The 14,897-nt window shown below is 32.9% G+C and overlaps 1 protein-coding gene across 1 annotated transcript; it reads left to right on the top strand.

Annotated features, from left to right (window-relative positions):
- The first annotated feature begins 417 nt into the window (after positions 1–417).
- Positions 418–3,503, top strand: LOC131649961 (uncharacterized). The gene is made up of 4 exons (XM_058919701.1): positions 418–609; positions 1,995–2,156; positions 2,599–2,664; positions 2,811–3,503. Exons 1-4 carry the CDS (start codon positions 418–420, stop codon positions 2,832–2,834), a joined length of 444 nt encoding a protein of 147 aa, XP_058775684.1. The 3' UTR covers positions 2,835–3,503.
- Positions 3,504–14,897: the final 11,394 nt, after the last annotated feature.

Raw genomic sequence — 14,897 nt, 5'->3', positions numbered from 1 at the left:
CAGAATCTAAGAAAGCATGTGACACCCCAGACCAATCTGTGCCTAATATCAGACAGACATCCATCGATTAAGAGTGCCTATGATGATCCTGGAAATGGATGGCAAGACCCTCCGTCTTCACATGTCTACTGCATCAGGCACATAATGCAAAACTTCATGCTTGCGAGAAGAGACAAGGAACAACGTAAAAAAAAATTCAACATGGATTGCAATATACTTTTATACTTAGTACAAATATTTATTGATATTCATATGTTTTACAATTTTTGTATTACAAGGTATACGTTGACAGAGTCGATGTATAACTACTATAGAGGCGAAATTCAAAGGACAAATAGAGATGCTTTGGAGTGAATAGATAACATTCCCTGAGAGAAATGGGCAAGAGCGTTTGATAGAGGACAACGCTAGGGACACATGACGACTAACTTGGCTGAAACAATGAACTCCGTGCTAAAGGCAACCCAAAACCTTCCAATAACTTCTCTGGTTCAGTCTACATATTTTTGGCTGGGAGCATCGTTTGGTAAACGCGATCATGAATGGACAAAGATCTTGGCATCTGGTCAAACTTTTACAGATAACTGCATCAATGGAATGGCTGGAGAAGTCAATAAAGCAAGTAGTCATAATGTCATGCAGTTCGACCGAGAGAGATTATATTTTATGGTGGCCGGAAGAATAAACCAAAACAATGGTCGACCATTTGGTACTTTCACCGTTGACTTGAGGAAGCGGATGTGTAATTGTGGAAAATTTCAAGCATTTCATTTGCCTTGCTCCTATGTTATCGCAACATGTGCAAGTATACACCAAGACTACACCATTGATATACTAGACGTGTTCTAGATTCGCAATGTTTTTAAAGTATACCAAAAAAATCTTCCTCGCACTTCCACATCAGGAAAACTGGCTGTAATATAGAGGAGTTAATCTCTGTCATGGTGAGACTATGCGGAGGAATAAAAGAGGATGCCCAAGTAGTACTCGGATTAGAACTGAAATGTAAGATGTGGAAAAGGAAAAGAGAATGCGTGAGATCTGTCGCGAAGTAGGCCATATCTGGAGTAAATGTCCAAATGTTGCAGGTCCGTCTAGTAGGCCATAGTGTTTACTTCAACATTTTAGCAATGTAATATAACGTCATTTTAATTCATCTTTCATTTTAATTATGAATAACAACATTCAAGGAGAACGAAATAAAGACAACCACACAGAAAACAACAACGTGATAGAAAATTAAAACAATAAAACAAATAAACATAACTAAGAGATTACAACCAACAAGACAATATCGGTTGGTCTAAGCATCATCATAAGGACATCAACGTCGATTTTCACAGGTTTACAGGAACGCTCTATTCCATTAGGGTTTTTTTATCGTAACTTGCCTATGAATTCTCTTGATCTTTTCACCGTCCAAAATATCTCCCTCTAACCAACGGATCATAGACCTCTGAAATTGCTTAAAGGTTTGTGTGTTCCAGAGCTTGATCTTCACCAGAGGCTTTGTTGGCGAAAAAAATAGTAGAGCATTTCTTTTGATAAGTGGAAACGTTGGAAGGGTGATTGGAGACATTTTTAAGAACGACCAAAGAATTTCAGTGGTAACTGATGTGAGTACCAAATGACCATGCGCAATCCTATTTATATAAAAAATATTAATAAAATATTACTCCATTGGTCTAACGCATGGTCGAACCTGCTCTAAAAATGTGACAACCTGAATCACTTTTTTCAATTTGTGCCACTGAATCACCGAACAAACTATGTAGTATTAAATTAATTTATTAACTAAAATATATTATTAATTAAATTATAAAACAATTATTCAATTAAATCTTATACAAAATTATTATATTATTAAATTAATATATCAAAAACATTACAAATTAATTCAGAAAAATTGAAGAACGAAATTGAAAAAAATAAAAAATCTAAAATCCAGTGTTGTTAAGTTTTTAGAGATAAGTATCTCGTGTTTCACGTGTCAGTTGTACAAGTATGCTTCTTTATATACTCCTGCCTCAAAACATCTTTCCATCTCTAAACTCTCCCTCAAAAAATCCTCAATATTCCTCCTGCCTTTCCTCCGTCGGCGGCGTCATGACCCACCACCAGCACCACCAGTCCATTCACTTCATCAGTGCTCTAAGGTAACCAAATTTAAATTTTTATTTTAGGGTTTTGTGAATTTTGTTTTTCCCTTTTTCAAATTTATAACTTTAGAAATTAGAGAGAAATTTCTTAGAAAGAATTAGCAGTATGTATCACCAATGAGTGTTGAAGACTTGAATTGAACCATTGAACAATGGAAAGTGGAAAGTTGTATGGTTAAAAAGCGAAACTTGTTTGCTGCTAAGACTAAGACTATAGGAATATATTGTTTTCAAGTAGGAACTTATACTTGTATGTCAATGTTAAATCTGGTGCTTTTGTAAGAGAGTGAAATTTGTATGCTTAGGCATAGATGGTTTACATTACAACTTTTGTTCCATTCAAACCTCCCCTTAGGCCTTAACTGCTGATCTGATTTATTATATGTTTTGGTGTTGTTTTTATTTCTGCTAAATCTTGATATACATTTTCCGTTGTCAGGGATGTTCAATGCAATTCACCCCGAAATCTTCAACAACTTGTCAACACAAATCAATGTTTCCAAAGGTTTGATTTGCTTTTCTTTCCGACTGCTGAAATACACTTGTGTGTTTGAAGTTATTTTCAACTGCTTCTTTCGTCTGTTGTATTTATTTATTATATGTTTAGGTGTTTTATTTTTACTAAATCTATATACATCTTTTTATTGTCAGGGAAGCTCGATGAAACTACTATGATTTTCTTGATTAATAAGGTAATTTTACAAGTCTCGATCTTACTTAGTAACTTTGTTTTCTTTGTATGCAATATCTTAGAAGCACTCGTTTAAAATGCAAGCACTTTAAAAATGATAGTTTGTTGGATTCTGATTTTATGTACTAAATCTTTGAATTAGTCACTTATGAAAATTTGGTTTTAAATTGGTTCTTTTTAAATAGGTTATCTAAGGAATCCATATTTAAAATATGTTATTTTCAATTTAAAAACAGCTTATTTCCCAAAGTACAATTTAAAGATCACTTTATCAAAGGAAAGGAAAGGGGTGATAGAGTTCAATTTTATAATATTTGTTATCTAACAAAGCCTTTTAACACGTGTTCCAATTTTGTTTTAAGTAGTGTTCTATTTAACAGAGTCCAATTTTGTTTTAAGTAGTGTTTTAAGTAGCTTTTTAAGAGTCTAGCTTTCTTGAATAAATTAAAACTTAAAAGGTGAGATTACAAAGTCTCTACTTAAAGAATAACTTTGTTTTCTTTACATGAAATATTCCTACATAGAAGCACCGTTTTAAAATGCAAACGCTTTGAATATAGTTAATGCATTATGTGGGTCTCACCATTATTTGGTGTCTCTTTATATTTTTCATTAATTTTTTTTATCTTGATCTAACTGATTTTGTGATCCATGTGCACAGATTTTTACGGATTATGTGTGCAACAAAGGTTGGTTGAACTATAGTTTCAAATAATTACTTTAATTGTTGTATGGATTTTAAAAATTATTGACCTAAAAACTTCTTTATATAATTTTTTATCCGTTGGTTGCGCTATCAGGTTTTGGACTTCAGCGATTCAGATTTCCTATGGTATGATTTTAGTTTTACAACAAGATTGCTATGTTTGTCATACATTTACAAATTATATTTTCTATAAATTAATTTTTTTAATTGTGACTATTGAATTATAGCTTGAACGATGTGCTGAGATTGGATTACTTGAGCTCGTAGTTCTGAGCTCGTAGTTCTGTTGATGTTTACACAGGTAGATATTTATTGTTTCTTTTACTTTATTTCTTTCATATTCCACATCATCCTTATTATATTCTTAAGCACAATTGTTTCTTTGAGCTATCGCTTTACAATTATAGTCTCGTCATAGGTTTGTGGACTTGTGCCCACATTCTCACTGTCTCTGAAATCTACACAAATGCACTAAAATCTACACAAATGCACATTTGTAAGACTGATCGCGTTGGAGTAATTGAAATCTACACAAATACACATATTTATAAAATGGATTTTGTTGGAGTCGTTGATACAACATCTTCGAACTCATAGTAAATCTCTGAAAGGAATTTTCACGATCCTGTTGGAGTCATTGGTACAACATCTTGTAACTCATAGTAAATCTCTGAAAAGAATTTTACATAAAGTTTCAACCTAAGAACATCAATGGGTAGAGGTTCTAGACTCGAGACCGAATAATAATACATTGCTTTCAGATATTGACACTTTTCGAGTAGCATTTTGTAAAGTTTCAACTCAGTAGGGAACACTCAAGTATACTTTATAGAAGCATCAACACAAGTAAGTATGTATTTGTAACCACAGTGAGAAATCTTTGGAGCATGCCCCCCCATATATCAGCAAACAATAAAAAATAAAAGAAATATCAAACCTGCAATACCAGCGGTTTACACTATTAACACATATTTTCCTTGGACCATAAAAATCGACATTCTAGAACAAGAAATATCAATATTTAGCCATTACAAAGAAAATAAAGAAACATTTAACAAAGAAGAAATAAACATTTAGAAATACAAAAATATGAGTTGAATGGAACAAAGTAGAGTTTGGAGGTGACTCAGAAGTTTCATAATCCATTGTCATAATGCATCATGTTGTGTTTGATAGCTTATTCAACTGAGTTTAAGGATTAGAGGTTGATATTGATTTATCACTTCCAAACTTTGAATGCAGCGCATGATATTTAAAACTCTTAATATTCCTTCAACCTTCTCCGATCTAGTATTTTGAATGGATGAATATAAATGAGTTAGAAAGAATACTGGATAAATAGAAAGGAGTTTTGAATGGATGAATATAAAGGAGTTAGAAAGAATACTGGATAAATAGAAAGGAGTTGGAAAGAAAAGTAGTAATGAGTTTTATTAAAATAGATTAAAAAAAACTTACATAGATAATGGCAAACAAATTACTATTCATAAAAGAAGACTGCTTTATGTGTGTGGTTGTAAAACGCATCGAGAATTGAAATTGAGATAGATGTAGTCTACTAGCTTTATGAATTCTGAAATAATGCAGTAGCATAGCTTATAGTAATAGTATTTTAAACCGTAGCTGTCTGATTCAATCCACACGAAACTGCTTTTCTTAATATATTAAACCGTACACCCAATCCGACCCACCCGTTAGCAGTCACTTTTATTTGGATTATTCGATTTCGGGTGGATTTGGATTTTTTGTCCACCCCAATCTTGCAGGAGAAGCTTTTGGAAGTTAGGCCGGACAGGATTGTTCCATTATAGTAAAACGGTAGAAAGTACTGTGATTTTTGTTTCTGAACTACAATTTGCTTTTTTGTCAGGGTGGCGATAAAGAAGATATGGAACTTAGACTCTGACATGGAGAACTGGTAATTATTTGAACAGTTGTTTATGCTTTTATTTAATATTACGAAATCACTTAATTTTGTGATCATTTTAGGCCTGGTAAAAAATCAGCTGTTGTTACAAAATACACACGCCCTAGAGTTTAGACTCGCCAAATTGCTAAGAATGTTGAATCCCAAGAGGGCGATGATGAGGTTCAGAGTAACATTAAGAAGCTCTTTTTGCTAACTCAAAATTGGATGAAAGGCAAGAAGGGGACGGCTGAAGATGGTGAGGAGATCAAGAAGATCCTCATTCAAAGTTTCTTCCTCATTCAAAGTGCAACTGTGATGAAAGTAATTGAAGAAGCCCTTAAGAATGAGTAATTGTAATTTTGAGATTAATGAGTGCTTAATACTTTGCTGATGCACTCTTAATAATTGCTACTAGTATCTATTAAGACTCTTAGAATGAGCTAGTATACAGTCAAGCATTTATAGGTTTGCCACTACCTTATGGCTTTGTTTGTGAGTTTGGAGGGTAAGAGAGGGGAGGACATTGGAAAATAGGAAGGATTGAGTGAAAAGAATAGAAAGATTGAGTAGGAGAGTTTTGAAGGGTTTGATTTTATTTATAACACCAAAAATTCCATAAAATGGGGAAATTCAAAAATTGTATTGGAGGAGGCTTTTGGAGGGCTTATATAAAATTTTGAAATATCTTTTAAGTTGTTATAGTATTCTGAAAATTAATAATTTTATAATGATAATGACTCTTTTATCATTCTAAATAAAATCATTTTTTTAAAAAATGTCAAATGTTTTTCTATAATTTTTTAAATTTTCGTTTTCGGAAGCCCTCCCCTCCTCTCCAAACTTACAAACAAAGCCTATAGATTTTCAGTCGAGCGTTTCGAGCGGTTATTTGCAACGCAAGTGCTTAATAATTGCTTCTTTTAAGCCCCTCAGGGTGAGCTAGTATACTTTCCAGTCAAGCATTTATTCTCAATGCAGGCTACTATACTATAAAACTCAGGCAAAGAAGCTCAATAATTGCTTGCTATTTTTCATGTGGGCTAGTCATTTTTAATAATTAAGTTTTTTAAAAATATAAAAAATATAACCCTAAATTATTGAATAATAAAATTACATATTTTGTAATTTATAACAAATAGATGAATAATGTTAATAACACTTACTTCGAAATTTAATTCACAACAATATTTTATTATGTGAAAGATATATAAATTTACATTTAAAATTCTTTACACTTGTATTTTTTTTATTGGCTTAAATACAGTTTTAATCTCTCTATTTTTATTTTTATAACTTTTTAGTCCCCTTTTAAAAAAAATTAACTTTTTGGTCCCTCTTTTTCATATTTTATGATTTATTTATAGTCCCCCTCCAGTTTTGTATAGTTGGCATCTGTGGATCTGACATGGCAAATCTTATGTGGCACCACATCACAAAATTTATGTCATGTCACATTTTAAAAAAATTAGAATTTTATTTTATACAATAATTAATTAATAATTTGAATAATATTTATTAAATTAATATGAGTGCCACAAATCAATTATTCAACAGTCAATTTATAAAGCAAAAATTTGCAATTCTGCCATCTGAACCATTAATCTTTTGTTTTCTGAATTCTGTCAAATATATATAGCTCCTTATTTTCCATTTTCCAAAATCCATCCCAAAAACAATACTCACTGTATGAAATTGAAACTCTCATTCTTAACCTTTAAATCATCATTTTCACTACCAACATTGTTACTTGATTTCATCTTTGTCGGAGTTTTAATTGGTATTTGTCGCGGTGAAAATCGAACAATTAACAAGAGGATGAGGGAGTCAATGGTATTCAACTCTCTCGCTCATTATTTTGATTTTGTAAAAAAGTAACTGCCGAACTTTATTGTTTCCAATTGAGGAAAAGAGAAAAAGTTACATAAACCCTAAATGATATGCAAAGCGTAAAATACAAAATTAAAAGCAATGCATGGGGAGAGATTCTTAAGTTCGGGGGTCGGTTATATAAAGGGAAGGTATTAGTATCCTATGTATCTATAGTACTCTATAGGATCCTTTTGATTATTTGTTGTTTTTCTTGCTATGCTATTTTTGTGTGGTTTTGGTAATGTGAATATGATGGATAAGAAACCTAATTGGGTATTTTATAATTATGCTCGCAAAGATTATCGCAATTCTCTGCATACATATCCCCTATTGGAAATCAAAGCAATTGTAGCTCAAGGAACTACGAGCAACTAAAGTGTATGGTTTGAGGAAGAAAAAAGTATGCTCGCCAAGGATAAGACCTCGTGCCTATGTATTCTCAAAAGGAAGTTGAGAAAGTCAGAGTAATCTTAGTTCCCACTTATGATGCTAGTGGAAGCAAAATTTAAGAGACAACGACAAGTGTCATCTTAATGAAAAATGTATCTCATTTATTTCATCACAAACATTTGATGTTAAAGTGTTTTGATCTCTTCATTACAAGAAATGTGTGTTAACTTGAGTATACAAGTGTACCACTTATAGTTCTTAGAATGAGAAAGATGCTTTTGATTATAAACTGTTTGAAATCTTTTTATTGTAAGAAAATGGCCTTAACTTGAGTATACAAGTGTACCACTTACAGTTTTTTAAATAAGAAAGATGTTTGTTTGATAAAATGTTTGATTTGAATGTGATGCTATAGAGGAGATACTCCTTCCATAGAGATGATTCATGTCACATATCTAAAGGGAATTGTTTTGTTGGGGGATGCTTTTAAGAAGCCCATGGGTCCATGTATTTTGAGTCCAAGAGTAGGCTAATTGAGGGTCACCAAGGGTCCTTGTATTTTGAGCCCAAGAGAAGGCTCATCGAGGGTCCTTGTATCTAAAAGCCCCAGAGTATGCTTATGTATGGCTGGCATGGCTTTAGAGTGGTTTCACCGAGAAACCTTTGCTCTTATGTTCTAACCTATACAAGGGGATTTCTTGGTTATGAAGCCCAAGAGGAGGCTAACTCATCGTGTGAGTTCTTTTGTACAAAGCCCAAGAGGAGGCAAAGGGGAACCTAGTGTTATACTAAGTTAAATTTGACATAAACATAAACAAGTATATGAACAAGTTATATATCAAAGTGTGTGTATGCTTTTAAAGGAATTTATGAAGGAAATATACCTTTGAAGATGAAACACTTACCAAAGCAAGTCAATAGTTATCTGCACAAGAGATTGTTAAAAAAGAAATGGGACTTATACCTATGAAGAGACCCAATGTTTTTGTTTTGAGAAATCTCATTAAATTCACCAGTATTGAACAAAAAGTTTTATGAAAACTCTAAAAAAGAAATGGGGCTTATACCTACATGGAGGCCCATGGTTAGTTTGAAATCAGGGTTTCAAAAGATCTTTGAAAAAAGAACTCTAATGAATTTGATTTTCAAAAGGAATGATCATGGTATAAAAGATGTGTATGTGGTCAATGAAAATATGTTTTAAATATCCATTGATCAATCAAAGATTTATTTTTTGAACAAGTGTAGGTGTTAAAAATCAAAATTCAAGTCAAAGTGACAAGAATTATGTTTTGATCATGTACAAAAATTTTCAAAGAAACTTTGTAAGAAGTAAATATATATAAGGAAAATATTTACAAAGAAATAAATGGGACTTACAACTCAAGGTGAGAAGCCCAATGATTTTGAAAGTTTATTTTTTGTATAAAAAATAATCGGGGTTTATAACCTATTGATTTGAAGTTATTTTCATACAAAGGGTTGGGGCTTACAACCTTAAGGGACGCCAAATGTTTTTCTTAAAAAATGCTTAAAGAAATTTTAAGAAAAATATAGTTGGGACTTACACTCAATTAGAGGCCCAAGTGTTTTAGGAGATTTGTTTGAAAATCAAAAGAAGGTTTTTAAAGTATAAAAAGAAACAAAACCCTATTGATTTTGAAAAATGTATGATCAATTTGAAGTTAAATTGAGAGTAATAATACTTCAAATGTTCATTGATCAATAAAAAGTAGTTTGGACAAGAAAAATATGATTTTTTAGAAGCTTAAAACCAAATGATTTGAATTAGGATTTTGAATCGACCATGATCATTTTATTGACAAAACAATTTTTAAAATCCTAATAATGTTAAGATCAAAATGAGAATGTTTAATAAAGATCATGTCAATCTTACATGATGAATTGGATTAATCAAAAAGTGATTTGAACCAAGAAATTAGTTAGAAACCCTAAAAAATAATTTTTAAAAGTCAAATAAAACAAGGTTTTCAACTAAAGATAAAATGGTAAAAAAAATATTTTTGTGATTTTTTTCTTATGATCATAAAATATATATGTTGATTAACAAGTATGCAAAAAATCAAGTGGAAATGATGCATTTTGATTGGTTAAATAAAATCAAGAAGTTTGTTAAAAAAAACTAAAAAAAAATAAGGTTTTTAGAACAAAAGGCAAAATGGCCAGGTTCGAACCCACGCCCTGCCATACCAAGACCTTATCACACACACCCTTCCCACTAGGGTGGCTATACATTCGGTGTTTAAAATCAAATGAATGAAATATATTTTAAAACAAGTTCTGAATACTTCATCTTCAACCTCCAACCACCCTTCCATGGCCAATTTCGAAAAATCTTCATTTCTCAATGAAATTGAATAATGCGGTACACTAATCTCTTCAGAATTTCATCACGAACACGAATTCAATGGTACCATTCGTTTTGATTAACACTTAAAGATGAAAACGAATTTTAAGCATTCCTAAATTATGTTGGAATAATATTGCAAGTGTGAGTAAGTGGGAAATTAGTCCCACATTGGATAGGAATGTGGAGACTTGAGCATATATAAGTGGGAGAACCCACTCACCTATCACCTTAAGGTTTTAGGTGGATAAGTGGTGTGTCTCCTACAAAGGTGCTTGTTCCTAAATTTTGTATCAATGCTCCCTACTAAAAATAACTCCCCCTCAACATGGTATCAGAGTCTTTGGTTCGAAAAGGGGACCGACTAACTTGTATCGAAATACCCAAGAAGAGGTAACAGTGGTACAAGTGTGAGGGGGAGCATTGTGGACTCACACTTGAGGGGGAGTGTTGGAATAATATAGCAAGTGTGAGTAAGTGGGGAATTAGTCCCACATTGGATAGGAATGTGGAGACTTGAGCATATATAAGTGGGAGAATCCACTCACCTATCACCTTAAAGTTTTAGGTGGATAAGTGGTGTGTCTCCTACAAAGGTGCTTGTTCCTCAACTTTGTATCAATGCTCCCTACTAAAAATAACTCCCTTTAACAAATTAAACTTAACTGAACCAAATCATCAAACTCTTAACATACATGCTTTCAATTTAAATTGATGATTCAGTTAGCTTCAATAAGTCAAAAGAAACATTTCCATTCAAACACAATATGCAAATGATGCTTGTATGATGAGACTCGAGTTTAAGAAACTTACCTATGGTGGTGAAGTTGCAAAACTTGAATGAGTACCCCCTGATGCAAGATGATGATCCAAATAGCTTCCTTGAACTTCCCTGAGTATGTTCCAATGCCTAGCTTGCTTTGAAACTTGTTGAATTCTCCTCTCCAACTCAAGTTGCAGTGCAGACCTCAGGTGTTAACTATAGAGGATGATGATGGAGGTGTTACAGAAGTTGTTTCTTGGTTTGGACAAGTTATATGTGATATATGTGAGCTATCTAAAGTGGAATTTTGAAAAACGCACGAGTGAAATGAAGGTTGACATGTTTTGGTTCACTTGGTGCACAAATGGAGGTTGAGTGGTGATTATGAGTTTGGAGGACTCTGAGAGGGTGTGAGTGATGTGCACAAACTCAAAATAATATAAGAATCATGTTGGCATGGTTGATTTACACAGATATGCTCTCTAACTCAAAACCCGATGGTGTTTGTAACTTGACTAAAAAATTGCCAAAAATGGAGAAATGGTGATTGAGAGAGTGTGAGCTATGGAACCAGCTGTGAATTGGTGAGGTTTAAAGTGCATAAATGATCTCTATTTATTGGCAAGGTTGATGGATCAGTTTGCAAGTTTAAGAGATATCTTTGCAAGTTGCTTAGCTTGGGAGAAACACGTGGTTCTTTGGCTCCAAGGCTTATGGTGACTCATACCATGACTCATAAGTCTTTGTAATCATGACTTGTCCTTTGCACTTGAGTTCAGGTGAGAAGGAATATATTCCTCACGGATTCAACAAGTTATGTGACAAAATTTGTGATTTTTGCAAAGTTCATGACCTCTAATTCAAAAATCCATGGCCATAGCTCCACTTGATCAATTTTCATGCCCTTGGTCATTTTGGAAAGAGGAGATGGCATATTTCAACTTTGATGTTTAGAACTTTGAGAGTTCTCTTTGGTTAATAGCTTGAAAATGGGCCAGAAATTGGTATCCCAAGTTTGTTAAAAGTGCTGAAATTTTCTCTAAGTGTCAAAAACTTGCCTTGCCTCTGACTCAATTGATCAAATACTTTGTGTGCATAATGTACAAGGCTATTTCTTACAATTCAAGTCATGATTTGAAAATTGTCCCTGTGCATTTTGAAATTTGTTATGAGAGATTTCTAAAGAGTATTTATTCATGCAAAATGGCTGAGTATTGAAAGAGTTGTGGTTACATCAATGTGGTACCTAAAACTGAACATACATGGGCGGGTCTGGATGGCACCATGCGTGCATGACTTGGCCTAGGATGCCCTACTTTTATCCAACTTCTAAACCTTATATCTCTCTTATTTCTTGGTCTTTTTGAGTGATTCCAAGGAAATTGTGAAGTTGATGATGTGAAATTTATTTGGCTTCAAGAAAATCACAAAATGCATGAGCCAATTTTAAATGGCCTGAATCAGATTTGGCCCTTTGAACTTGAAATATAACTTAGAAAAAATTTCTAAGTCTTTCAAATTTCTTCATTTGTAAGAAACCTCTCTTTTCTTGACTTTGGTTGACCAAAATCAAAATCCAACTTCTTTTTCATGATCCTTGACCTAAAATTTCCAAGGTGGACCAAAATTTTTAAAAAGTCAAAGTTTGACTTTACAGTTGACTTTTTCAGATGAATTTGAATTTCAGAATTTTTCAAAAGGAATCTTGTGATTTGCAATGTGATTTTCACATCTTTGGGATATTTGGAGATAATGAACATGATGTTGATGAGAATTCCTTGATTTGATTCAAAAATTCTAGTTTTGCCCTTGTGTATTAGATGAAATTTTGTCAAAGAAACCCTAACTTTCTACTTCTTTTGAATCAATCCCTGGGTAAATTTGAAACATATGGATGGACTTCCAAAGTGCATTGGAGTTATTTGAGCCATGTTCTTAAGATATTTGGTGATGCTTTAAGCTAAAAGTCAATGAAGCATTGGTTTGTCCAAAACCCTAATTTGATTAAATCAGAGCTTGAGCTTGATGAAATGAATTGTTGAGGATCAAATGTTGATTGTTGATGAAAAGGAATCAATATATAGGAGGTGATCAAGGCAACCCTAATTTGATCTTAACTTGCTGAGGAGTGACCCTTGATTCAAGACTTTGTTTAAAACAAAAATAATCATACAAGCTTATCTTTTATTAGTGATGCAATGCAAAAGCACATGATATAAGATGGTATCTTAGGTCGAAAATTGGGGTATGACAGATGCCCTATTTAAGTTTTTTCAACCTGAGATATGAAGATTGAAAATCTTCGTCTCAATAGGAAGAAAGAGACTTAAATATCAGAATACACAAATTTTGGACCTAAGATACGAAAAGATGTGAATGATGCAAAGAACCGCACAGAGGTACCGAAAGGTGACATCACTGGGAAGAAAAGAGCTACAAGGATGTCTCAATCTATTTAAGAAAGGAGACCTTCACTTGGGGAAACAAGTATATGTTTCATTGGGGAAATGATGACTCTTAAAGGAAAGGATCAACTGTTTCACTTGGAGAGAAAAACGGATTACCTACTGTCAGCCTGGTGACAATTGTAACACCCCATTTTCTACCCAACATTTATATTAAGATCAGAGTGCCAAATTTCAAACAATCAAATGAGATGTCACATTCTCAACTTAAACAACACAATCTGTATTTCGTTTAACAGGATACATAGCATTCGGCGGAGTAACTCACAACATAATTATTCATATAATAATAACCACTTTTTTATTATTAAAACAACAGAATTACAACTTTCAACTTATAATTCAGTTTACAACTTTATTCAACTAAAACATCATTCAATTTATAATTATGCAACACTTAGTAATAACTACAACATAACAAAGCATCCCCCCGAGTGCTACGTATCAGAGCAAGACCAACTCGAACTAACAGCAACTAAAACTTCATAAATTTCTTCAACTTTCACATCTATTCTTGAGTACCTGCTCAGTTACCCATAATGGGTAACATCATTACAGAAGGGGTGAGATATCGAATAATATAAACAAAAGTATGATAATCTTTATATTAGATAGAATCATACAATTTCATCACCACCTTCAAACAATCAATTATAATGACAACCAACAACAACAGTTATAACAACAACTTTAGCAACAACTAGCAACGACAATTATAACAACAACTTTAACAACAACTAGTAACAACAATTATAACCACAGCTTTAGCAATAACTAGTAACAACAATTATAACAACAACTTTAGCAACAACTAGTAACAACAATCATAACAATAGTATAATAACTATTACACAACTTAAGTCAACACATCTTAATAACGACAACGACTTATAACAACAACAACTTCACCTTCAACAACAAATTCACAACAGCAACGACATCACAACGGTAACTTAATAGCAGCAATAAAACAACATCAACAAACAATGTCAAATTACAACAACTTCTAATGCGACTCAAATGCGAATCAAACGTGCAAATGCATGTGGATCCATCGGAGTACAACTCCCAACTTAATCATATGCCAGGTTATCGAGGCATTTCAACAACTTAAACAGGGTGCCATCAAGGCCAACTTAATCAGGTGCCATCAAGGCCAACTTAATCAATGCAATGTATGCGACGTTATGAATGACATCCAATCAACAATATTAACAATAACAACCAGAACAACAACAACTTAAACATGCATCAATTGCATCAACTTAATCCAACATTGGTCGTTCGACCCACAACTTAAACAACTTTCAATTTTGGCCGTTTAGGCCTACAACTTAATCAATCATATTCAACAACAATTTTAACGATAACAACTAAGCAACAACGACATGTTCAACATCAACACAAAACAACTCAACATTGGTCATAAGACTCATAATCAACAATTTCCATTAAATCGGGACAAAACAACATATTCAACGTACAAGAAAATCCACACATTCTCGAAGCTTAATTTCGCACGGAAAGTCGTATCGATTTACCAAAAATTATGCTACTGGTTTTGAAAATAGTTTTAC

This window comes from Vicia villosa, linkage group LG2, assembly GCF_029867415.1.
Source record: "Vicia villosa cultivar HV-30 ecotype Madison, WI linkage group LG2, Vvil1.0, whole genome shotgun sequence".
Taxonomy (NCBI): domain Eukaryota; kingdom Viridiplantae; phylum Streptophyta; class Magnoliopsida; order Fabales; family Fabaceae; genus Vicia; species Vicia villosa.
This window is presented reverse-complemented; position numbering and strand designations above follow the sequence as displayed.